Source organism: Sphaeramia orbicularis, chromosome 14 (genome assembly GCF_902148855.1).
Source record: "Sphaeramia orbicularis chromosome 14, fSphaOr1.1, whole genome shotgun sequence".
Taxonomy (NCBI): Eukaryota; Metazoa; Chordata; class Actinopteri; order Kurtiformes; family Apogonidae; genus Sphaeramia; species Sphaeramia orbicularis.
The window spans coordinates 1969501-1997112 of record NC_043970.1 but is presented as its reverse complement, the minus strand read 5'-3'; the positions used below and the strand labels follow the sequence as shown (position 1 = coordinate 1997112).

The window sequence follows — 27612 nt, the reverse complement described above, 5'->3', positions numbered from 1 at the left end:
AGGTGACTCACAAACGCAAAAGACACCGAAGGATGGGAAGTAAAAAAAAAAAAAAAAAGAATCTGTCCCAGACGCCCCCTTCAGGTAATCCAGTAGCATCTGAAAGTGTCGCCTCCACGTCTGAAGGAACATGTTCAGCCACTATTCTGTAAAAACATCAACTTGCAACCAAGGTTATTATCATTAACGCAAACTAACGAAATGACGAAAACTAGAAGTGTAAAAGCATTTTCATTAACTGAAATAAATAAAAACTGTAATTAAAAGAAAAAAAATAACTAACTGAATCTGTATTGTGTCCTTGCAAAACTAACTAAAACATATAAAAATTATGGATAACATTCCCTTTGTTTTCGTCTTTGTCAATGTCGGATTGATACGAAATCGATTTATTTCGTTCTAGCAATTTTCTCTGCTGTCACCATCTGATATTTAAGGGTCCGTCACTTGTGTTCACTTGTGGTTTCCAGTCGTCTTCTGGTCCCCACTCTACCTGGAAACATGGAGACTAAAGTTGGAAGAAAGCAGAGTCCTGTCTGGGATTTATGTGAATACGACGACAGAGAAGAAGAGAAAAGAGATAAAAAACAAAAACTGATACTAAAACTAAGCATTTAGAAAAAAATGAAAACTAATAAAAACTATCAAACCTGCTCTAAAAACGAATTAAAACTAACTGAATTAGAGAAAAAAAAAGTCAAAACTCAATAAATCTAAACTAGAATGAAAAATCCAAAACTATTAGAACCTTGCTTGCAACTAGGGCTGTGTATCAGCAAGAATCTGGCAATACAATACAAATCACAATACTAGGATCATATATCATATGATATATCACGATATATCATGATACTGTTAAAAAGGCAATTTTTTTATTGATTTTGGCTTTTTTTAAAACATTATTTCCTGGAAGAATTGAATTACACCGGAAATCTGCACAAATACTAAACACATTTTTATTTGATCCCAACAGGATCTAATGTTATATCAAAATGTTCCTGTGTTCAAACTGAAATTCTGTTTTACAGACATTACAGTTTAAGATCCTGTTCAAATGTTCAGATTCTATAAGTTCACAACTAGCCCCTGAGGTATTAGGTTCAGCCGTTCAGCTGCATAATATCACATCAGCAGTCAAATGGAGTTGAGTGGGAACATGGAATTTTCCCACAGTCGATCTGAAAGAAGCAGACAGGACCTCCAGCTCCTGTGTCACTTACGTTCATCTTGGGATGTAACGATTACTGGTACAACAATAAACCACGGTAATATCCCCGGCAGTTAGTATTACTGTTTAAATTGTAATTATCATGATAACCGTGTTTGATTACCGCACTTTCAACTCATACTTGATATGGAAAATGATCAAACAGTGTCCATAAGGTGCCATCTTTAATGCAGATTTGCAAAGTTATTATCGTTAACGAAATGGCGAAAACTAGAATTGAAAAAAAACAGTTTCGTTAACTGAAATAAATAAAAACTATAATTAAAAGAAAAAAACGATAACTAACTGAAACTGTATTGTGTGTTTACAAAACTAACTAAATGAATACAAATTATGGGTAAATTCCCTTAGTTTTCGTCTTTGTCAACATCGGACTGATACAAAAGCAATTTATTTCGCTTGAGCAATTTTAGCTAGCGGCATCATAGGGCATTTCACAGTCCGTCACTTGTGTTCACTTGTGGTTTCCTGTCGTCTTCTGGTCCCCACTTTACCTGGAAACATGAAGACTAAAGTTGAGAGAAAGCAGCAGAGTCCTGTCTGGGATTTATTTGAATACGACCACAGAGAAGAAGAGAAAAGAGATAAAAAAACTGAAATTAATACTAAAACTAAACTAAAACTAAGCATTTACAACAAAATGAAAACTAATAAAAACTAGCAAACCTGCTCTAAAAATGAATTTAAATGAACTGAATTAGAGAAAAAAAAAAAGTCAAAACTAAATAAAACTAAACTAGAATGAAAAATCCAAAACTATTAGAACCTTGCACATTTGTATGTTTGATGTTTACATGTTCATATTTGAATGTTTCTGCCAAAAGAAAGTACATTGTGCCAATTATTTTATTTTTTCATTTATTTATTTATTCCAAACTACAGCTTGGTTATATTATTTCAGTGTGTGTATAAGTACTTTTTGAACATTTCCAGGACATTTCAACAATACCATGATAATAATGATAACCGTGATAATTTTGGTCACAATAACCGTGATATGAAATTTTCATACCGTTCCATTCCTACTTTCATCGTTGCTTAGCATGGCGTGTTGCTAACATGTTAGCAGCTTAGTGTACCTTAGATGTAAAATGTTCCCTTGTGTGCTTCCATGAAGTTTGTGTTGAAGTCTGTTTTGTGCTGGCAGATGGTCATTAGTTACTGTTAGCGTAAAATGAGCTGAATTAGCTAACAGTTGTCTTCAGTGCCTGCATCCATAACAGCCTCAACAGAACTTTCTGAGTAGAGGACTCAGAGGCTCGTTTCTGGGTTAAATAGTGAACGCAGCCGTTTGCACACCCCTGAACGCAAATAGTGAGTGAACGATGGGTCGGCGAACGCAGAGGCTTAACGAACGCAAAATCCGTTTCTGCACTCGTTGCGTTCGCTAAACCATCGTTAGCTCACTATTAGCGCTGAAGGGTATGCTAAACAGACGCGTTCACTGTTTAACCCAGAATGAACGCCTCTGCTCACACTGTTTCCACTTATCTGATCTGACAGCATTATGGGTAGAATGAAGAAGTATTATGGGATATCTGTGAGCTCCTCCCTTACCCTCATCTGTCTGGATGAACCTCCTCACCCTCATCTGACTATAGATGGACCCCCTCAGCTGTCTGCATGTGCCCCCCCCCCCACTGAACTGAACTGAATTATTTACACACACACACACACACACACACATATATATATATATATATATATATATATATGTATATATATATATATATATATATATATATATTTCTGAAATAAACATGTGAAGTGAACCTGCAGCGGCTGCACCTGCTCCTACTGCAGATTTACACTCGTATTTCAAGATAAAAATTCTCATGAGTCGCAGCTCGTAAAGGTAATTGGTCGTACTACGGTGCACTGGTACTGGGAGGTTCTACTGTACATTTTATCCCATATCTTTCATGGGCACATCTGTTATATTTTTATGTTTATTTATTTAGTTATCTGCACATCATAAAACAGCACGAGAAAATTTAAAAAAACATTCAAACAAGTAACATCATTGTGCAGGAGAGGTTAGAAGCCAAAAAAAAAGCTTATATGAATACCTCCACCAGAAATGAACAATACACAGAGGAAAAAAAAGGGAAAAAAAGAAAAAAGAATTAAAAATACAATATAACTGAATTAATAAACTAAAGTAAACGCAATAAAAATGCAAATCACATTTTACAAATCATCAAATCAAATGATATACAGCCTTACAATTTTTAATGAATTACAGTCATTTTCAGATACTTTTTAAACAATGATAAAGAAGATGTTGACTGAAGTGCAGATCGTAGATTATTCCACAGATTTGGTCCACGATATTTCAGAGAATACTGACAGACAGAAGTTCAGCAGTATGGAAGATCAAATTCGCTTGAATATCGTGTAGGATAATTGTGAATAACAGAAGACCGCAAAAAGAAATTCTGAAAAACTTTGGGAAGAATATGAGTTAAGTGACCATATTTGTACATGAGACACAGGTCTGGTAAATGTTCACATCAAAAACTGAGAGAAGTTTGAACTTTTTGAAAATCTGTTTAGATGTGGATGGATTTAAATTTTCACAAAATTAGAAGGAACAAGAGTATTTTGATGTTCCAACACTACTGTCCTTTTAAGTGTCCTGTTAAGTTTTTGCTTCATCTGTTTTTCTCTGTGCAGGTCCAGTAAAGAGGGCTCGGTCCACTCCCAGAGGCCCCTTCACCAGCACAGTCCCACCTCCTCCGTCACCTCTGTGGGCTCCTTGTCCCGTGCCCAGTCCTCCACCCTCAGCAGCATGCTCAGTGCTTCCCACTCATCCCACCCGTCCTTCCCTCACCAGCACCCTCAGGGTCAGATAGAGCCCTTCCCTGTCGTGGGGCCCCGCAGTCCACAAGGCCCCGGCTCCCATCACCCAGGCGAGCCTTTCGCCCCCGGGCCCATCCACCTGCCACCACAGAGGGGCCACGGTTTTCCTCATGACCCATATGGCTCCACTCCCAGGATGCACCACCATCAGCAGCAGCAGCAGCATCAGTATCAGCAACAGCAGCAGCAGCAGCAGCAGCAGTTTCAGGGCCCCCCCCCTCCTCAGCCTCAGCTGCCAGTGCAGACTGGACATTTCCCACACCCACACTCCTACTCTAACCTGCAGGGGGAGTCCTTCGCCATGATGGCTCGTGCCCATCAAATGGTGGATGTGCTGACGGAGGAGAACAGGATGCTGAGGCAGGAGATGGAGGTCTGTCGCGAAAAAGTCACCAAACTGCACAAGGTAAAGTCATAAAAAAAAGACTACACACCGTTGTGCATTTTTACAGAGACAGCGGTACAGAAGCCTGTAAACGGACACATCACCACAGATTTACCAGAGCTACACTTAAAGCTGCGGGAGACTTTTGTGACCAGTTTTTCATCAGATCTGTCCATCCTCAGTCCTATCCTCAGTATCATGAGTCTGTTCGTCTGTCTGTCATTACTCACCTGAATCTCTTGCATTACAGTGAACACTTTCTTAGTGCCATCCACCAGAAACAAACCATGTGTTTACAAACAGAGCTGGGAGGGAACTCGGGCATCTGAGGAATTTTGTCGCAACGTGCATTGTGGGAAAGGGAGGTTCACGCAGCCACCTGACAGCGGCAGCACGACCATATGATATTATATGGATGAAACAAACACGACGTGGAAACGGCTGAAACGTGGAAACGGCTGGAGGAATATGCATAGAGGGAAGGGAGCTCCTGACATTTCTGCCTCGTGTCTGTTCCAGCTGCACGAACCTTCGTTTCCCACAATGCACGTCGCGACAAAATTCCTCAGATGCCTGAGTACCTACTGGCTCTGTTTGTAAACACACGGTTTGTTTGTGGTGGATGGAACTAAGAAACTGTTCACTGTAATGCAAGAGATTCAGGTGAGTAGTGACAGACAGACTTACAGATTCATGATACTGAGGATAGGACTGAGGATGGACAGATCTGATGAAAAATTGGTCATGAAAGTCTCCTGCACCTTTCAGGCTTTTAATGTAGACTTGTGATTATTCCTGTGGTGGTCATCACCAACTTGGCAAGTTAAACATCAGCAGTAAAGTCTAAGTAAGTCTAAATTCTGGTTCTAAATGTTAAGCTGTGGCTGTTTCTGAGGACAGAGCCAGCGGTGAAGAAAAGGTTTCAGATGGAATGTGAATGCATCATGTGTCAGACTTGCTTAGAAGTGTCATTTTTTTATATGAGCATTAACACGCAGCGAAGTAACGGTTTAGTTATTTGAATAACAATCTAAACTGCGTTTCCTTCTCTCCTGTCTGCAGTTGGAAACGGAGATCCAGCTGGTGTCGGAGGCTTATGAGAACCTGGCCAAGTCCTCGTCAAAGAGGGAGGCTCTGGAGAAAACCATGAGGAACAAGCTGGAGCTGGAGGTGCGGCGGCTGCACGATTTCAACAGGGACCTGAGAGGTGAGCGCTGACACCTGGGCCTGTGTGCACAGAGCTGCAGGAACCACCGTCCTGTTACTGCTGAGACCAAACACTGCACAGCCACAAGGAAACACATACTGGTCCAGACTGGTTTAGTGGAGAATCCATTTGAGTCCCAGTATAAAGAAATGTCAACAAATCTGGACATGAAAGGTTAAAGACACTTGAAAACAATGATATTATAGATCACTAGAAGCACTTCTGTCCTCTAGTTGTAGTAGTTGTAGTACTAGTAATCCTACTACTACTACTACTACTACTACTACTACTACTAGGGCTGTGTATTGGCAAGACTTAATGATTGATTTATTGAACCACTGGATACAGAACAAACAATGACATTTATGGAGTAGAACTAAAGAAATTCAACAGAGAATTTCAATAAAACTAGAAGCACTCGGAGAGCGCAGACCTCCGCCAAGGCTGATCAGTGGCCCCCCCTGTGGGCCCCCCCCACGCCAAGGAGGTTATGTTTTTGCCAGGGTTCGTTTGTTTGTTTGTTTGTTTGTCTGTCTGTCTGTCTGTTTGTCTGTCCGTTAGTGTGCAACATAACTCAAAAAGTTATGGACAGATTTTGATGAAATTTTCAGGGTTTGTTGGAAATGGGCCCCCCCGTGGGCCCCCCCACCCCCGATCACCACCAAAATTTAATCATTTCTTCCTTATCCCATTTCCAACAAACCCTGAAAATTTCATCAAAATCTGTCCATAACTTTTGAGTTATGTTGCACACTAACGGACAGACAAACAGACAGACAGACAGACAGACAAACAAACAAACAAACAAACAAACCCTGGCAAAAACATAACCTCCTTGGCAGAGGTAATAAATGGATCTGAAGAGGGGCAGTTTAGAAGAAATGGGCATTTCTGACTTTGCATCACTGACACAATGGAGTGAGATGCCTGCCGCAAAGGTGTTCACAAAAGTAATAAAGTCTCGTTATGTCCTCCAATAACACTGAGGATGAAATATTGAATTTCAGAGTATTTCTATGAGTGAACTATAAAGGGTTAACTCACAATTACTCCACCTTAAATATTCTGTTTTGTTGAACCAAATTTCAGTGGTGCAAATACAAGCTATTAAGTTAAAGGTTTGATCCATGAGATTCAACTGCGCTTGTGTTTACGTGAAGTACGTGTTGAACTGTGTCTTGTGTGGAGTGAGTCTTTTATTTATGCGTCTCTAAATTAACATTAGCTAGAGGGGAACATGATGCTGTAGAGGAGCAGAGGAGAATCACTGAAGAACACAGAAGTGAATGGAAGGATTTAGCTGGACTAGGAATGGAACAATTAGCGCTATAACGATAACCACGGTAAAATTCCTGACGGTTGGTATTACCGTTTAAATTCTAATTATCATGATAACCGTGTTTGATTACCGCACTTTGAAAGACAAAGAGAGAGAGAGAGAGAAAGAGAAAGAGACCCGGTCCAAGTGCACAGAGAGAGAGAGAGAGAGAGAGAGAGTGACTATATCTATCTATTTATGAAAAAGAAACTGAAACAACTCAAACTTGATCTGGAAAATGGTCAAACAGTGTCCATAAGGTTCCATCTTTAATGCACATGTGTATGTTTGATGTTTCCATGTTAATATTTGAATGTTTCTGCAACAGAAAGTACATTGTGCCTATTTTATTTATTTATTTATTTTTCAAAATACGTGGTTAAATTATTTCAGTGTGTGTATTAGTACTTTTTCAACATTTTGAGCACATTTCAACAATATCACAATAATAATGATAACTGGGATCATTTTATTCACAATAACTGTGACATGAAATTTTCATATCGTCGACTTATTGAACCATTGGATACAGTCTGTGTTTCCTGTGGAATTCATCTGTTGGTGTGGCGGTGTGTAATGGGGGGGTGTATGCATGTGCGTTTTGTTGGTGGGTGGGTGGGGGATACTTGGCTGCATGCGCACAGTTCGGCTGGGGGGTGCGTGCGTGTTGGTTGGTAACTGCGTGCGTGCATGCGTCACTTTCTGTCCTACGTAGAATACTAGGAGTGTACTCCAGTCTGTGCTCCAGCAGAAGTGAAAGATAAACTTTTGGCTCATTTATCTTTTCCCCACCTCCTGAAGCTTCGCAAACTTTAATTTGAGGGGGCAGGACTATTATATATTATACATATGTATAATAAGCCCCCTCCCCCCGCTGGTGTCCACACACAGATCCAGACAGGAGCCCTGGGCCCAGACGCTGGTCCACCGGGAGCCTCCGACAACAAATCAGCACACAGCCTCATTCTGTCCGTTCTTCTGCTCCACTACTTTTCCCTCCTCCGTAGCTTTGGCAGACGTGCACTCATGTAACGGATACTTTGCTCCACTTTTCAGGGTCAAAGGTCAACACGTACTCAGTGGAGCTATTGTTTTTGAAGGAACCTAAAGAATTAATGCTCTGATGCTTTTGATTCAGAGACTAATACGGTTTTCACTGCAGCTGTGGAGGCTTTATTTTCTTTATTAAAATCACAATATAAGACTCAAGAGTTAAATTATGTGGAATGTTATCACAAAGAATACCAACAAAACCCTCAAAAACATGACACACACGAGACTGTTTGTAATCTGGAACACATTTTTAACTCATACAGACCCAGTGCTACTTTTGTGTCAGTTCCCAAATGATTTTTTTTCTCTTTATTTGACCTTATGTTAAGTAATCTATCACTATTTATTGTAATGTTATTCTCTGTATTTTGCTTTTTTTCAGTAAAAATCTGATATTTTCCTATCTATATCATAATACTGGAAGGGCTCAGAGCATCTGTGTGTTTGTGTTTGTGTTTGTGTTTGTGTTTGTTTGGGTGTAGGGACGTAACAATATGAAAATTTCATATCACGGTTATTGTGACCAAAATTATCACAGTTATCATTATCATAGTGGTATTATTGAAACTCTGTTCAAAATGTTCAAAAAGTACTGATACACACTGAAATAATTTAACCAAGGTGTATTAAAGAAAAACAACAAAAAAAAACAAATAAAATAATTGGCACATTGTCCCTTCTGTTACAGAAACATTCTAATATTAACCCTTAGTGGTCTGAGCCTATTTTGTCCGTTTTTCAGTCCTTTTGATTTTGCCTTTATATACTATATAAACAAATGTTTACTATACCCATGTTTAGGATCTTTTTTTTCAGCACAACTTCTTTTATATCATCTGTCTATTATTTTGTTCACTTCAACCTACAACATCAACACAAAAGGCCAGAAAACACACAAAAATATATAAAATCCGATTTGAAAAATGTGTATAATTTATTGCATAAATAACACACAGATGCTTAATGAACCTTTTCAAAGACTTTAAAAGTGAATATTGGTTCCACATATTAGGTATATACAATCAAAATTGTAATAAATTAAAACTATACTCAAATATTTGACATAAAAGCAGATCTTTACGTAGGTGTTTTCTCCAGAAAAACGCGGTAATCAAACACGGTTATCATGATAATTAGAATTTAAACAGTAATACTAACCGTCTGCAATTTTACCGTGGTTTATCATTATACTGGCAATCATGACATCCCTATTTGGGTGTGTATCAGCACGATTCTGACAAAGTGACACGTTTTTTAACTGTTCAATTTGGTTCCTACAGTTGAAGAATAGTTCCGTCTCCACATTAAATATCTCGGCAAGTTGATAGGACCAATATTTTCAGAGATGGGGGGGGGGGAAGGTAAATGAGCTTCACAACAGTGGAAGACATAGAGGAATTAGTAACAGCTGTTAAGTTTTACTTTCACTTCGCACATTGAAAGATTTTGCTGAAATTTTCAGGAAATGTTGATACTGGCACAAGGAACAAATGAGTAGATTTTGCTGGTGAGCGGGGGGGTGGGGGTGGGGTGATCTGCCGTGGTGGAGGTCTGCGCTCTCAGAGTGCTTTTCTAATTATTATTATTGTTCTATTATAAATGCAGAATGACTCTCCAACAGTAAAGTCTGCTCCAAACTCCACCAGAACAGAGAAATTAGGTTTTCTCAAGGTGGTAAGAGTTCCGTCTGGCCAGGACACTTCACAAGGAACTCAAGTGCCAAACTCCTGGGAGGTCCTCTGCTTTTACACATTAACCACATTAACTGGGTCTTTATGTGTTTATTGATTTTGATTTTTTTTTTTTTTCTTTTTTTGAATATCAACACAAGAAGACAAAAGACTTTAAATTTGGAGTGAGTTTTATAACCACTTCACACCAAATAATCTGGGCAAATCTCATGATTTTACTCTATTCAGTCAGAGAAAATCTGTAACATTAAGTTCATCAAATCATTGAAGTTATCTGGTGTCTAACCAAATTGCTGAATTAAAAAAAACAAACAAAAAAAACTCAGACCAAGTTAGAGAAACCCAATGGTTGTTTGTGGTTTGAAACTGTAGTGAATGATCAGTCCATGACAGAGGAACATCAGACCAGTGTGAACATTCACAGCTCGAATAAATGTTCTGTTTATCCGGAACAAATTAGGCACAACAGGCTGATGAAAACAAACAAACCCAAAAAGAGAAAAGAAAAAACAAGATAAATATATCACAGTCCTATCATCTGTTCTTTTCATACCGTGTGTGGTTTTAACATGATAAATGAACCTCACACAAGAACGAGGGTTTTCAGTTCGTCTCTCATAAACATTTGGTAAATAACAGAATTCTACGGAAGTGAATTGCATTCACATGAAAAAATAAAAAATTGGCTCTGTTTTTCTGAATTGACAAGATAATTATCTCATAATTACGAGATAATTCTCTTGCTAACTCAGAAAAACAGAGCCGATTTTTATTTTTTCATGTGAATGCAATTCACTTCTGTAGAATTCTGCTGTGAAACTAAAGAAAACTGTGACCCAACCTGCTGAACACCAGTAAATATAAACCAGTGAACCACAAGGATGATGAGAAGGGACAGAATGTTTATCTTGATAAACTTGTGTTTTTCTCCCTTTTTTTTACCTCCGCCAAGGAGGTTCTGTTTTTGCCGGCGTTGGTTTGTCTGTCTGTCTGTCTGTGTGCAAGATAACTCAAAAAGTTACGGACAGATTTGGATGAAAATTTCAGGAAATGTTGATACTGGCACAAGGAACAAATGATAAAATTTTGGTGGTGTTCCGGGGTGGGGGGGTGGGGGAGCCGTGGGAGCTCACTGGTCCGCCTTGGCAGAGGTCTGCGCTCTCCGAGTGCTTTTTTAGTTTTTTGAAATTGAAGTTTTTATTGAACTTTTCAAAGGCTTGGTACATGGTAAACTTAATATGTTTCTTCATACAAGAGCAGGTAGTATATAATTAACAATTAACACTGGTGACAGACTCGACATACTCTTTATCTCATAAACATAAAAGATCAAAAATAAAATAAATAAATAAAAGACAGGCAGCAGATACAAAAGAAGGTGGAAACATAATAATATCAACTAATAAATATCTGTATAGACCAGGGGTCTCAAACATGCGGCCCCCCCAAAGGTTCACTGCAGCCCGTGGGAGGAAATTGCAAAGTGCAAAAATTCATGTCAAACTCATTTTAGTTCATTTTCCACATACAGACCAACATGATCTCCAGTAAAATAATAACAGCATGAAAACCTACAAAAAATAACTCCATGTTTTCTTCTTGGTTTGATGTGAAAATTTTATTTCATTATGTCTATAAATAATGACAACTTGAAAATTTTGTCTTGTTTTTAGTGCAAAAAATAACATTGAATTATGAAAATATTTACATTTACAAACTATCCTGAAACAATAAAATGTGAATAACCTGAACAAATATGAACAACCTGAAACATCTAAAGAAAATTAAGCACAATTTTAACAGTTTCCTCCCTGTTACTCAGTGTTTAGTGTTTTTGTAGTTGAGGCATAATATTGTTAAAATTGCACTTCTTTTTTTTGTTTAGAAATTTCAGTTTTTTCAGGTTATTCACATCTTTTTTGTTTGGATAGTTTATAAAAGTAAGTATTATCATAATTTTGGATTTTTTGCACTAAAACAAAGACAAAAATTTGGAGTTGTCATTATTTCTAGGTTATTCTGTTATTATTTTACTGGTCCGGTCCACTGCAGATCAAATCGGGCTGAATGTGGAACCTTAAAGAGCATGAGTTTGAGAGCCCTGGTACAGACACACACACCTGTACATGCACTCATACGTTCATACATACAGACCTGTCTACCTTTATGTAATCCCAAGACGTGTCCCAGAGGGTCACCCCCTCCCCTCTGTCATCACTTCATCTAAGCATACATTCATAGGATGCAGTTTCAGTCACTGCACAGACCCATTCTTTCATCTGTGGAGTTTCTGATGTCTTCCAATGTCTTCTCCTTTTTTTTCTCTCTATAGATTTTTTTAGGCACCAACATTCAGCTGGACATTGGCTGCACGTTTTATCAAACAGGTTCTAAATGCAGAATGGATGAAGAAGCGAGAATTCATCAGTTTAATTAATTATATAGTCTGAGTTACATGGTCTGATTCATTAGTTAACAAATAATGAAGTCCTTTTCCAATAGAGTCAGTATATTTTTCTTGCGATGGTATGGTTCAGTTCATCAGCTTTACCTTCCATTGTTGTTCTGTTAGCCTTTAAAAGTCCACAGGCTCTACTCTGCGTCACACTGAATCTGCTGAATGCCTCCAGCTGTTCGTCAGCACCATCAGTCTGTGGTTCTGGTGCCAGGCCTCTGGGCCGTTCTGCTCAAACCCAGCTCCACAAATGCTTTTCCCAGCAGATTCTGTAGATGAATGTTTTGGAATTAAATGCTCAATATCACATATGGCTGTAATTTCCAGGAGTCCTGGAAATGTTGGACATGCAGTGTAGTGTATAACAGCAGCCAGAAACCAAGAGTTCACCTCAAATAGCTGATGAACGACACTTACTGCTAAACTTTCAGCTTTACTTGGAAATCCTTGACAATTATTATTTTTTCAGCATTTTTTAAATTCTTGTCTAAAACTGATATTCAATGTGTGAGGAACAACAGCAGTTCTTTAGGTCTTTTGTGTCAAGAAAAATAAAGTGAATGGATTGTTTAATGTTGTTTTTGTGTGATTGTGCTGAGCAACCGGCTCCCAGAGGAGCTTTGAGTGTGGAGGAAAACCCAGACAGAATGAGAGCGGGCGTCAGATGATGGCAAATGAAACAAATGTGTGTTTGTTTGGTGTCGTAGCAGCAAACAGATTCATGTGTTGAGGATATTGTTAAGACTAAAGGTGAAATATCAACCCTGTCATGCCTGACGTCCACATGTGTGGACCCATAGTTGGACTGGCGTTCCAAAGGGTTCTAAAGGTACTATAGTCCAGACCACATGGGTTCAGTCTGTACAGACCAGGGCTGTCAAACTCATTTTGGTTCAGGGGCCATATTTAGCCCAGTTTGATCTTAAGCGGGCCAGACCAGTAAAATAATAACTTAATAACCTCTGAATAATGACAAATCCAAGTTTTTCTTTTTGTTATAGTACAAAAAACCCCAATTAAATTATGAAAATATTTACATTTTACAAAAAAGATGTGAATAACCTGAAAAAACAGAAATTTCTTTTGAAAAATTAGTGCAATTTTAACAATATTATGCCTTGACTTATTATTTATACATGTACATTTACACACAATGTTCCATAAACATTTGGTAACAGGCAGAATATTGTTCAAATGTTGGAGTTTGGAACTAAAATTTGAACCATTTCTGCAATATTACATCTCTTATTATTAACACAACTCCAGATCACAGTGGATCCATAAATGCACCAAACATTTAATAACAGGCAGAATATTGTTCAAATTGCACATTTCAGGTTGTTCATCTTTGTTTTTATTTATGTATTTATTTGCATTTTATTGTGAAAGAATAGTTTTGTAAATGTAAGTATTTTCACAGTGTAATGTTATTTTTTTCCACATAATTTTTCACAAAGAAAATTTTGTAGTTGTCATTATTTCTGGGTTATTGTGTTGTTATTTTGACTGTAGATCCCATTGGTCTGTCTGTGGAACCTGAACCAAAAGGATTTGGACAACCTGGACTGTTCAGGTTCATTTTTGCACTTTTATCCTGCGGGGCCAGAATGGAACCTTTGGCGGGGGGCCAGATTTGGCCCCCGGGACGCATGTTTGACACCTGTGGTCTAGACCTTCAGACAGACAATGAACTAAAGGATCATGTGAGCTGTAGAATGTGGACTGATCTGGGATCTGCTCCAGTGAACCTCCTCAGACCCACACATGGCTTTACTGTCCACATTTGGACAACAGGTTCACAGCTCATCTGTTCTTTAGCCGGAGTCGTGCTTGTGGAGTCGTGAAGGTTTACAAATTCCTCATTCTCTTTTGTATCATTCGTTGGTAGGGGTGTAAGAAAATATCAGTTCTGCAACATATTGTGATATTTCATTTTGCAATACTGTATCAATATTAAAAAGTACTGTATTGATATTAAAAAGTATTTATTTAAATGCAGATGTGGTGGAGGTTCGTTTTTGGTTTTTCTTTTTTGTTTATATTTTATTTATTATTATTTAGCACTCTTTTGTTAAATAATGTTAGTTCCTTTGTTGGGAATGCACAAAAATAATGTTATAATGTTAGTTATGAACTAATAGAATATGAACATTTGAACACACAGATGCTTAATGAACCTTTTCAGACTTTAAAGTGAATATTGTTTCCAAATATTAGGTATATACAATTAAATTTGTAATAAATTAAAACTATACTCAAATATTTGACATAAAAGCAGATCTTTACATGGGGTTTTTTCCCCTAAATGTGCGGTAATCAAACACGGTTATCATGACAATTACAATTTAAACAGTAATACTAACAGTTGGTAATTTTACCGCAGTTTATCGTTGTACCGGTAATCGTTCCATCCCTAATCCAGAGATGCTTCATGAACACTGCTACGTTCTGTTTGAGTGTGTGTTTGTGAAACTGCTGATCAGTTGTGTGTCTTTGTGTGTCTTTGTGTTGCAGAGCGCATGGAGACGGCCAATAAGCAGCTCGCTGCTAAAGAGTGTGAGGGATCTGAGGACAACCGCAAGACCATCTCACAGCTGCTCACACAGAGTGAGTAACACACACACACACGCACACAGTGGAGAGGACATTGAACACACCGCGCGTTGCATTCCTCTAGAGCAGGGGCGTCAAACTCATTTTCTTCCAGGTTTCACATTCAGCCCAATTTAATCTCCAGTGGGCCGGAATAGTAAAACAATAACAGAATAACCCATCGATAATGACAACTCCAAATTGTTATAGTGCAAATAATAACATTAAACTATGACAATATTTACATTTACAAACTATCCAAACAAAAAGGATGTGGATAACCCGAGAAAACTGAAATTTGTTGAGAAATATAAGTAAAATTTTTATCAATATTATGCCTCAACTTATCATTTCTACATGTGCATTATGGATCAGATCATCAAAGGTACAAAACTAGCAGAATATAGTTAAAATTGCACTTAAGTTTCTTTAGACATTTCAGGTTGTTCATATTTGTTCAGGTTATTCACATTTTATTGTTAAAGGACAGTTTGTAAATGTAAATATTTTCATATTTTAATGTTTTTTGCAGTAAATCAAAGAGAAAAAAATTGGTGTTGTCATTATTTAAAGGCATAATGTCACATTCATTTTTTGACATTAAACCAAGAAGAAAATTTTGAGTCATTATTTATAGGTTATAATGCTATTATTTTCAAGTTCACTGCCCTTTACTGTTAATATCTTCAGTGTAATTTGTGCACTGTGGTGGGCCGGTTTTGGCCCATGGGCCGCATGTTTGACAGCTGTGCTCTAGAACCATGTCAGCCTCAGGACAACGTCTGGTCCCGTCGTGTCAAAATAATAACATCCCAAATATTAGCTCGTAGGTAACAGAGATTCAGTGAGCTTTAGTCTGACATCATACATCAAAGCTCCTAAGAACACTAACCAGTAATCTGAATACTCATGCCCTGTGACTTTCACATGATCTATCCACAGGGTTCATTTCCATATTATGTAAGTCCAGGCTTATGTGTAACTTCCACTGGATTCCAGGGCATGAGCAGACATTCCAGGGTCTAATGCTGCCTTCACGTGCACGTCTCAGGAAGATGATCCTTTCCACTAGTGACTTCGAAAGTACGAATGCGTTGTGTTCAAGTGCTTTAGTTGTCATTAGGGCTGTGTATTGGCAAGAATCTGGTGATACAATACAAATCACAATACAAGAATCACGATACGATATATCACAGTATATCATGACACTGTTAAAAATGCAATTTTTTGTTTGTTTCTTTTTTAAATGATTGTTTCCTTAAAGAATTGAATTACACCACACATCTGCACAAATACTAAACATATTTTTATTTGATCACAACAGGATCTAATGTTATATCACCAAATGTTCCTGTGTTCAAACTGAAATTCTGTTTTACAGACATTAGTTTCAGATCCTGTTCAAATGTCCATATTCTATTAGTTCAGAACTAACATCAGAACAGTATTTTTGTGTGATCCCAACAAAGGAACGAGCATTATTTAATAAAAGAGTGTTAAATAAGAATAAATAAAATATAAACAAAAAAGAAAAACAAAAATGAACCTCCACAATATCTGCCCTTGAATAAATACCCAAAAATATCCATACAGTACTTTTTAATATCGATACAGTATTGTGAAATGAAATATCGCGATATATTGCAGAACCGATATTTTCATACAACCCTAGTTGTCATGACCTGCTACTTGGATAAAACTGTCTTGCATGTGTTAATTCATCTGCTACAGCATTTGTTTTTTTGCCTTTTTTTTGGGGGGGGGGGCAAATTGTGTTTACTATAAATGTGCAAAATCATCCGCTAACAGCAGCAGAGCGTTAATAAAAACATTGTTTATCATTGGCCATGAACCCCTCGTTGCTCTCCGCCATCTTGAAAAGGTCAAAGGTTCTTTTCATCTCAGCAGGTCACGGACACAATACAGTTTCAGTTAGTTATCGTTTTTTTCCTTTAATTATAGTTTTTATTTATTTCAGTTAACGAAAATGTTTTTACAATTCTAGTTTTCGTCATTTCGTTAGTTTTCATTAACAATAATAACCTTACAATAGACTTCATCTAAACGTAAAAGGCTCTCATGCAGGAACATGTAGAAGATCAGGCCTGTTTTGTGAGTTTTCACATTTGCCTTCATTGCATGTGTGCAGACAAAGAGACGCTGCGTGAGAAGGAGAAGCTGGAGATGGAGCTGAACGCGCTTCGATCCACCACAGAGGACCAGAGGAGGCACATCGAGATCAGAGACCAGGCGCTCAACAACGCCCAGGCCAAAGTAGTCAAGCTGGAGGAGGAGGTAAGAGCCCAGACGGTGCCCACTGGGACTCAGCTGGGACCGGTCCAAGTCTGGCCCAGTTCTGGTCTTTAACCCACCTTCGTCTTTTACTGAAGCCAGGCAACGGTACGTTCAAGTGCAATACCACAAACCAGAGTCCACTTCTCTGTTAAACCCCATTTTAACATCACCAACTTCTGGCAACGCCAGACATTCAAAACGGAGACATTCATTTTAGAAAAATTAATTTGTTTTTGATCATGTAATAGTTTGCTGTACTATGTTACTAATAAACGTTAATTTTAGAGGACATTTAGTCTATATATTGTATATTATTGTGGACAGAGGCAGTAAATCCAGGTGTAGATTACTGCACAAAGGGAGAATGGGATTTTCCTTGGTCAGGATCTGTCCAGTCAGTCCAGCTGTGATTTACAAGGAGGACAATTAATACTGAACAAACAAGAACTGAAACTATGAATTATGAAAGAGCTGCAGCATCTGAAACTGACCACAATGAACATTTGACAGATAAACAGAACCACAGTGCTGCAGTTTCACACTCATCTTTTATGTATTGTGATTGTCTCTCTCAACTCATATATAATTTATGTGTAAATTTTTTTTTTTTTTTTTTAATTTTTATCAATTACTAGAAGTTTCAGGTGACCCCATTTGAATTCCAGGCAACCCCAAGTGGGGTCCCGACCCCAAGGTTGAAAAACACTGCAATATAGCTTGGTTAGGGGTGATAGGGAAAAGGGGAAGGGGGGTGTGTGTGAATGAAAGTGAGAAAGAGAGAGGGGGGAGTGAGGGGAAAGTAATAATTGTTGTAATAATACAAAAATATTGAATAATAATACCAGTACCCTAATTTGCTAGTATCATTGTGGTGGTGGTAGTGGTGGAGGCGGTCACACTACAACAGTGAGTTAAAGAATTTAATATTCATAATAATGTATTTGTATCAGTTACTTTTTTGAGTTTATATGAATTAATTTAAATTAATATGGCTATGCTGCTTGGTTTTGGCTTCAGAGCAAGGTTATTATCGTTAATGAAAACTAACGAAATGATGAAAACATTTTCGTTAACTGAAATAAATAAAAACTATAATTAAAAGAAAAGACAATAACTAACTGAAACTGTATTGTGTGCTTACAAAACTAACTAAAACGTATAAAAATTATGGATAAAATTCCCTTAGTTTTCATCTTTGTCAACGTCAGATTGATACAAAATCGATTTATTTCCCTGAAGCAATTTTAGCTGGTGTCACCAAACAGCTCATCACGGTCCGTCACTTGTGGTTTCCAGTCGTGTTCTGGTTCCCACTCTACCTGGAAACATGGAGACTAAAGTTGGGAGAAAGCAGCAGAGTCCTGTCTGGGATTTATTTGAATACGACGACAGAGAAGAAGAGAAAAGATATGACAAAACTAAAATTAATACTAAACCCAAACTACATCCGCCTCTCCATATCAGACACACCTCCTCTGTCTGTTTTTAAATCCCTTCTTCAAACCCATCTTTTCTCCTTGGCTTTTGAAACCATGTGAGATGTCTGAAGGTACTATCATTACTCTATTGTTTTTTTTTGGTAGTGGTTTATTGTTCTTATTTATCTATTTTATTTATTTATTTATTTATTTATTTTGTTGTTTTTAATTGTATGGCTTTTTATCTCTTTTATTTTATTCTTTTATTTGGGTTTTATTTATTCTTCTATATCGCACTTTTTCCTTTGTGTACAGTTTCTATGTCTTTAAATCTATTCTGTATTTTATTCTTCTAGTTTGGTTTTAATTATTCTTCTGCGCAGCACTTTGGTCCACTGCAGGTGTTTTGAAGTGCTTTACAAATAAAGTTGGATTGGATAAAACAAAGCATTTACAAAAAAATTAAAACTAATAAAAACTAGCAAACCTGCTCTAAAAACTAACTAAAACTAACTGAATTAGAGAAAAAAAAGTCAAAACTAAATAAAACTAAACTATAATGAAAAATCCAGAACTATTCTAACCTTGCTTCAGAGTCCTGCTGACAGCTCGGTTTCTGTCAGCGTGGACCTGGTCTCGCCCCCTGGAGGCTGGGGGTGGAACTGCCTGATCTGTGGTCAGTTTCATGGTGGTTTCTTTTTTCTTTTCTTTTCCTTTCCTCACCCTCTGTCCTGCTGCTGCCCGGCTGCTGGTGGCCGGCCCTCAGCTGGCTTGGCCACAGTCCAGTGGGAGGAGAAGGCCATCAGAGGTCCAGGACATGACAGGAAATGGGCCCGAGCCAGCCTCCGACACACAACGCCTGCTTGTTGTCGGAACAAAAGAGCTGCGAGCTTTTTTGTTGCTCTGGCAAAAAAAAAAAAACTGAAAGAGCCCTGGGATCGTTGGCCCTCTGCCTGTCTTCTCTGAGCTCACTTTTCTTCTCCTCTTTTCTCTGCAATCTGTTTTCTTCTTTTTGCTACTTTTGCACAGAGTCACTCTGCACTAAATCAGCCCATTCAGCAGCTGTGGAGTCTAAAGGCTGCAGTTCAGACATGCAGGAGGTACTCCGAGGACACAAAGCCAGCCTGTGTTATCTGAGCTGCAGAAAAGCTGGAGGACCAGGATCTGTCACAGATTCCTCATTACCTGCTTCAAGTCACTGTTAGGATATTCACACCAGTAATGGAATGTTAGCTCGTGGGTTTGGCCCTCTTTAATAGTCATGAAGCTCACTAGGTCATTGAACTTACATACAAGTAGATGTATTTCTGTTAGAGGGGTCAATCCAGTGTTTTTCAACCTTGGGGTCGGGACCCCACTTGGGGTCATCTGGAATTCAAATGGGGTCGCCTGAAATTTCTCGTAATTGATAAAAAAACAAAAAAAACTTACTAATAAAAAATATATGGTGAGTTGAGAGAGACAATCCCAATACATAAAAGACATGAAAAACTCTGAATTTGAAGCACTGTGGTTCTGTTTATCTGTCAAATGTTCAGTGTGGTCAGTTTCAGATGCTGCAGCTCTTTCATAATTCATAGTTTCAGTTCTTGTTTGTTCAGTATTAATTGTCCTCCTTGTAAATCACAGCTGGACTGACTGGACAGATCCTGACCAAGGAAAATCACATTCTTTCTTTGTGCAGTAATCTACACCTGGATTTACTGCCTCTGTCCACGATGATATACATTATATAGACTAAATGTGTCTAAAATTAACCTGTGTTTGCAACATAGTATAGCAAACTATTACATGATCAAAAACAAATTAATTTTAGCAAAAACAAATGTCTCCGTTTTGAATGTCTGGGGTCTCCAGAAATTTTTGATGTTAAAATGGGGTCACGAACCAAAAAAGGTTGGAAACCACTGGGTTAATCTGTGAAACGGCCTGAAAGATCCATTCAAACAGTCTAAAACAATTCAAACTTTTAAACAGATGTACAAATGAACTGTTGTTCAAAGACATAGAGCTGAGGATTAACTAAAGAAAATACTGTTTGAAAGACTAGGCTCAATATTGGTAGTTTTAAAAGGACAGGATTTACCTGAATTTAATGAAATATGGATTCTCCTCTGTTGGATATTAGCAATGATTACAGTGAAAAGTTTTTGTTTGTTTTCATGTGTAAACTCTGTGTTAATTGTAAAAAGGGTTCGGCAAAATAAGTCTGAACTTCAGCCTAAACCATTTAGGTCGCATTGAATATGGAACAATGGTAATAATAGTAATGTTTTTTTTTTTTTTTGGTTTGTTTTTTGAAGTGATTGACGATCGAATAAACTACTACTACTACTAGTACTACTAGTACTACTAGTACTACTACTACATGACCAACAAATACGACAAAAGCCTGGAAGAACGTTTATCTACAATTTGAATTTTGGAGGGAAAGAATTATCTCAGTCCAACCACTGAAATGTCTTTGGTCAGCTTAGAACCAGTGACATTTTCTGTGGTGTTTTTTAGTGTTTTTTATTTATTTATTTATTTATTTTTATGTAGTGCTCCATGGTGTCCAGCCCAGGGGGTGGGTGTGTATATGTGTCCTGTGGTCTAACTCCTGTTATCCTGTGTTTTCGTGTGCAGCTGAAGAAGAAGCAGGTCTACGTGGAGAAGGTGGAGCGGATGCAGCAGGCTCTGGCTCAGCTTCAGGCCGCCTGCGAGAAGAGAGAACAGCTGGAGCATCGACTTCGAACGCGACTGGAGCGGGAGCTGGAGTCGCTCCGCATGCAACAGGTAACAACCGACCCGTGACCAAGCGACACCGTCACCGTGTTGTTTTTTTTTTTTTTTAAACTTAATTTTTATTTGGTTTTGCTCATACAAATATACAAGACATTTTACATACATTAACACATCTAATCAAACATCCCCGTACGGCAAACATGAAAAAAAAGTATATCTGCAGTAGACATTGATTACAATTAATCACAAATGAAACATGAATGACAAAATAAAAAAAAACACACGTGTATACAAACTTCTGAATGCTTATTGCATTAAAAGCTTAATCATGGGACTCCATCTCTTTGTGAACATCTCTCCCTGAATTCTAAGTCCATATGTAATCTGCTCCATCTGATAGATTTCCTTCACTTTCTCAATCCAAATGTTTTATGTTGGAGGTTCAGGTTTAAACCACTTGATAGTGATGCATTTAATGGCTGCCGTCAGTAAAATTTGCAAGAGGTATTTTCGGTTATTTCCCTCTAAACGTTCTGGGATTACACCTAAAATAGCAAACTTTATATCTTTAGAAAATGTTTGGTTGAAAACTGTGTTCACAGCGACAAATAACTGTGCTGGGTTTAAGGCGGCGATGAGCTGCTACACGTGGAAACGATAAGATCATTCCCACCACAGGGTCTGTCTGTGTCTGAGCAGCTACACCTGCGGACGTCCAGTGTCTACCAGGTTCTAAAACGGTCTGAATATATTTATGACTGAAGTAATTAATAATAACAAATAATGAGCCGACTGCTGTCAGACTGTTAACCCATACAGACCCAGTGCTCCTTTTGTGGCACTTCTCAAATGAATTTTCCTCTATATTTAACTTTTCTTGAGCGATTTATCACCATTTATTCTAAAATTATGCTCAGGATTTTGCATTTATTAGTGAAAATGAGGTTTTTTTCCTAGATTTAATGTACTGTGATCATATAGATCACAGGTGTCAAACATGCGGCCCAGGGGCCAAATCCGGGCCACCAAAGGGGCTAGTCCGGCCCCTGGGATGAATTTGTGAAATGCAAAAATTACACTTAAGATATTAATGATCCTTTTAGTTCAGGTTCCACATTCAGAACAATTCAGTGTCAAGTGGGTCATAATAATCTATAAATATTCACAACTCCAAATTTTTCTTTTTGTAAATGTACATGTTTTCTTGTATTTACACTAAAACAAAGTATAATATTGCAAAAATATCTGAATAACCTGAACAAATATGAACAACCTGAAATGTTTTAAGAGAAGTGAGTGCAATTTTAACATTAATCATATTCCACTTGTTTCTAAATGTTCTGTGTATTTGTAGATCCACTGTGATCTGTAAGTTATAATGTACATGTGTAAATGATAAACTGAGGCAGAATATTGTTAAAATTACACTGATTTTTTCAGTTTGTTCATGTTATTCACATTGTCTGAAAGGACACTTTTTAGAGGTAAACCTTTTCATAATGTAAATTTACTTTTTTTGCTCTTAAACATAGAGAAAATTTTGGAGTTGACACTATTTCTATATTATTATGTTATTATTTTACTGGTTGGGCCCACTGCAGATCAAATTTAGCTGAATGTGGAACTGAACTAAAATGAGTTTGACAGCCCTGATACAGACGTTCATTAAAGCCCAGATTAAAGTTGAGGGTTATTCGATCAGAAACAGAAAAAACTGAAGAAAACATGTCTTTTTCAGTCCAGTCTGATATTAACTGAACATAAACCCAGTGTGTCCATCCACTGTCATTGATCCAACTCCATGATCCATCTTGCATGTTTTAGATGTTTCCCTCGTCCATCACACCTGGAAGCCCTTCCATGGTTCTCAGGCTTCTGCAGAGCATGATGATGAGCTGATCATTAATCAAACCAGGTGTGGCTGGAAAAGGGAAATATCTAAAACATGCAGGATACCGGCCCTGGAGGTCTGGAGTTACCTACCCCTGTTGTAGAAGATGACAGTGTTTCCACGGTAACTACGGAGCCTCTGAACGTCCAAATATGGTCATATCTGATAACCATGAAAAGATGAAGAACTGTATTTTACACCAATTATTGACATGTATTGATAGGATTAATGGATTAACAGGTATTAAACAATTTAGATCAGTAAATGGTTTGGATGTTTGGTTCTTAATGGGTTAAATAAACACACATAATGTCAGAGATAAACGGAGGATCTCGACCACACCATGACATATTGACTCTACCTGAAAACTTGGGCCATTTGTTATGCAATACTTTTAACATTGGACTAGGTTTTTTTTCCACACATTTTATCATCTGTATCAGAGGTGTCAAACTCTATTTCTATCAGGGGCCATATTCAGCCCAATATGATCTCCAGTGGGCCGGACCAGTTAAATAATAGCAGAATAGCCAATGAATAATGACTACTCCAAATTTTTTGTGCAAAAAATAACATTAAATGATGAAACTATTTCTATCCAAAACAAAAAAGATGTGAATAACTGGAAAAAACTGAAATGTCTGAAGAAAAATAAGTACAATTTTATTAATATTAGGCCTGAACTTATGATTTCTACATGTGTATTACAGATCAAATCTACCAAGGCACAAAACAGGCAGAATACTGTTAGAATTGCACTTATTTTTTCTTTAGACATTCCAGGTTGTTCATATTTGTTCAGGTTATTGACATTTTATTGTTAAAGGATATCAAAATTTAATGCTCTTTGCAATAAATCAAAGAGAAAAAATTGGTGTTGCCATTATTTAAAGGCATAGTGTCATATTATTTTTCTCTCATTAAACCAAGAAGAACATTTGGAGTCATTATTTCTAGGTTATTATGCTGTTATGTTTGAGTTTGATGCCCTTGACTGTTCATATCTTCAGGGTAATTTTTGAATTCTTGCACTTTGTAAATTTTGTTTCATGGGCCAGATTGGACCCTTTGGCGGGCTGGTTTTGGCCCCCGGGCCGCATGTTTGACACCTGTGAGCTATATTATAAAGGCCAAGTGGCCTCTGTGTGTGTGTGTGTGTGTGTGTGTGTGTGTGTGTGTGTGAGTGAGAGTCCAGGGGTTCACACTAACTCTGTACACAGCTGACTGCTGCAGTTTGTCAGACTTATGTATTTTTCCTCAGTGAACAGACTAGTGAAAACGGTAAGTTAATAGGACCAATATTTTGTTAGATATTAGTAATTTTGAATATAATATCCTTACAATCACATTGCCATGCCCAGAATGCTTTGGCGGTGACTGCTGGACAAATGTGGTACGACATGCACAAATACACAACAGCAAAAAAACGACCACATCTATAACCAGTGGATCCACATGGGTCAACGCACTGGTGTGCACTATTTATTTATGGATATTTCTATATTTTTATATTATTTTTTTCTGTCTGTAAGTGTTTTATCTGGTTTTTTTTTTATTAAGACCAGTGCATCGTCATTTCCTTTTTCCGTTACATCTACATTGGAAATCTTTAAATGACAAATAAAGAACCTGAATGTGAATAAAGCGGACTGGTCTGTGTGCAGCGTCAGGGCGGCTCCCAGAGCAGCGGGACGATCCCGTCAGAATACAACGCCACGGCGCTGATGGAACACCTGAGGGAGAAGGAGGAGCGCATCCTGGCCCTGGAGGCCGACATGACCAAGTGGGAGCAGAAGTACCTGGAGGAGAGCGTGATGAGGCAGTTCGCTCTGGACGCCGCTGCCTCCGTCGCCACGCAGAGGTAGGCAGGACGTTGTAGAGGACCAAACATGAGGACCAGGACAGAGGTGGTAAAATTAGGAAAAATGATAAGTTAGTAAAGTTAGAAAAATGCTAATACAAGCTCCAAAAAATGTCAATTAACAAAATGAACAAAGATGAGCCTAACTGAGGTCAACTAAACCAAACTGCAACAGAACAAAAACTGACCGAACCAGACGAAGAACCAAGGTGGGCTGAAGTAGAAGGGGACTAACCCAAATCGAACACAAGGGGGACGCACTACACTATGAAATTAAACTAAACCATTAACTTTGTCAAAATAACAAAAAACAAATAATCATAACTAGACACAAAATTCTAAACCAAAAATTTAAACAATTAATTAACACAAAGAAACAAACAGTGCACCCCCCCACACCCCTATGTCTGGTCTTTTTGAAGAACAATGTGAGTAAATAATTCAAACAGAACTAATATGTGTGCACCCACGTTAGAATGTTTAAATAAAATACTTAAACTAAACTGTCTTATGTAATCAGTAACTGTAACTGAACAAAAACCCGTAAAACAAAAACTATTAATACAAGATGATGGTGACAAGGAATCCACCACAGGCGTGAAAGTCTGACAAAGTCTAGAAAACAGCGTTTTCTAGACTTTGAAAAGTCTGGAATATTGTGCAAAAGTCTTTAAGTATGGACAAAAGTTTCTTTCATAGGCTAATTTTAGAGTTTGCTCAAAGGCACATAATCTGGTAGGATGAGACAGGGTTCCTATTAGAGCTGCACAATATGGGCCAGATCTATTAAGGATATTAGAACGTGTGCAAACTCATTGCACATGCAAAAAAATGTACAAACTGATTTACTAACAGTGACACTAAGGATTGTGTCTTTCAAAGGTGCAAAATAGTGCATCTGATCCAGTTAGTACATTTGCACAATGAATCTGAAATACGGGGCGTTTACACACAGTTGTGCATGTGCTGGGAGGAGAAAATGTAAATTTATTAATTTAACACATGCAAAGTGATTTATCAAACCACAGAGCAATTTTGCTGAAAGAAACTGCGTCTATATTTAGCACGTCTGAAAAGGAGGAGCAAATGGAATGGATGTGTAATTATCCACATGGAAGTGGATAGGAGACAAAGAAATGATGAAACCAGACGCAGAGAACGCATTTTTCACCCTCGTGTGAACATTTTTGGAGTGATATGTCTCAAAAATAACTGAGACCCCCCCCCCCCGCCCCCCCCCCCCCCAGAACTCAGAGTGGGTAGATGGAATAAAGAAAACCCAAATTTAAAGACTGGTTGGAATTTTTTACCAAGACATCTGGAAATTAGGGAAAAAGAATTTTCATATTTCAAATGTGGATTAGAAATACACGAGGAAACGTATAAAAAACTTCATCTGATTTCACTAACCAGTCGGTACTGGAATGATTGTAGTCAAACTTGTTTGTGTGATATTCATGCACTTGCAGTTTCATGCACTTTTGTGATTTTCATATATTTTGAAAGCGTTTCTGTCAGTGAAACATAATTTACTGTGAGTTATTTATTCATTCATACATTTCTGAACTTTTCTATCACACACAACAGGTACAGTCTCAACCAAAAAAGAAGGAACACAAGTATAAAAGTACATAAATTCAAGGTCTGGGGAAAAAACAGCAGTTTGGAAAAAAGTCAGGAATTTTTTTATTTTTTTTCAGCATTCAGCTTCATTTCTTCTTGTATGTAACTTACACATTACATTTAGCCATTTTAGCCTGTGTTACTGTAAGCCACCAACTGTATTTTCATCTTTCATTTAACTTACACTAGCAACAAATTATTAATTAAACAATTCAAACAATATTAATATTTGGGTTTATCTGAAAATGTTCGTGTAGGTTCAGGTTTTATTTACTAGTTGTAGGATACATACTATAGGAAACATCCGGCCCATGGGCCAAAACCGGCCCGCCAAAGGGTCCAGTGTGGCCCACAGGATGAATTTGTGAAATGCAAAAATTACACTGAAGAAATTAAAAATCATTTTAGTTCAGGTTCCACATTCAGCCCAAACTGATCTCAGGTGGGTCGGACCAGTTAAATACAACCACAATAAGTATAAATAATGACAACTCCAACTGCTTCTGTTTGTTTTGTGTAAAAAAAAAAAAAAAAAAGAAGGCTAAATTACATGAAAATGTTTACATTTACAAACTATCTTTTCACAAAAATTACAAATAACCTGAAATGTATTAATAGAAGTGTCATTTTAATGTGTATTTTAGATCCACCGTGATCGGTCCGTTATAATGAACATGTGTAAATGATAAACGGAGTCAGAATATTGTTAAAATTGAACATATTTTTCTTAATAAATTTAATTTTTTTCATGGTTCATGTTATTTACAGTTTTTTTTAAAGGATCTTTTGTAGATGTAAACATGTTCATTGTGTAATTTTACTTTTTTCACACTAAAACCAATAGAAAATTTCAGATGTGTCATTATTTTTATATTATTCTGTTATTATTTCGCTGGTCCAGCCCCCTTCAGATCATACTGGCTGTGGCCCCTGAACTAAATGACTTCGACAGCCCTGGCTTATACATGATATTTAGCTCTTATGTTTTTTATATAAGCCTACATAT

The 27612-nt window shown here is 37.6% G+C and overlaps 1 protein-coding gene across 1 annotated transcript in view; it reads left to right on the top strand.

The window, feature by feature from the left end:
- The window catches only part of LOC115433107 (angiomotin-like), a 50357-nt gene that overhangs the window by 10627 nt on the left and 12118 nt on the right, over positions 1-27612 (top strand). Inside the window, 6 exon segments of the mRNA XM_030154331.1 lie at positions 3905-4496; positions 5538-5682; positions 14714-14806; positions 16941-17086; positions 21133-21282; positions 24787-24983. Coding sequence (XP_030010191.1) covers positions 3905-4496; positions 5538-5682; positions 14714-14806; positions 16941-17086; positions 21133-21282; positions 24787-24983 — 1323 coding nt within the window.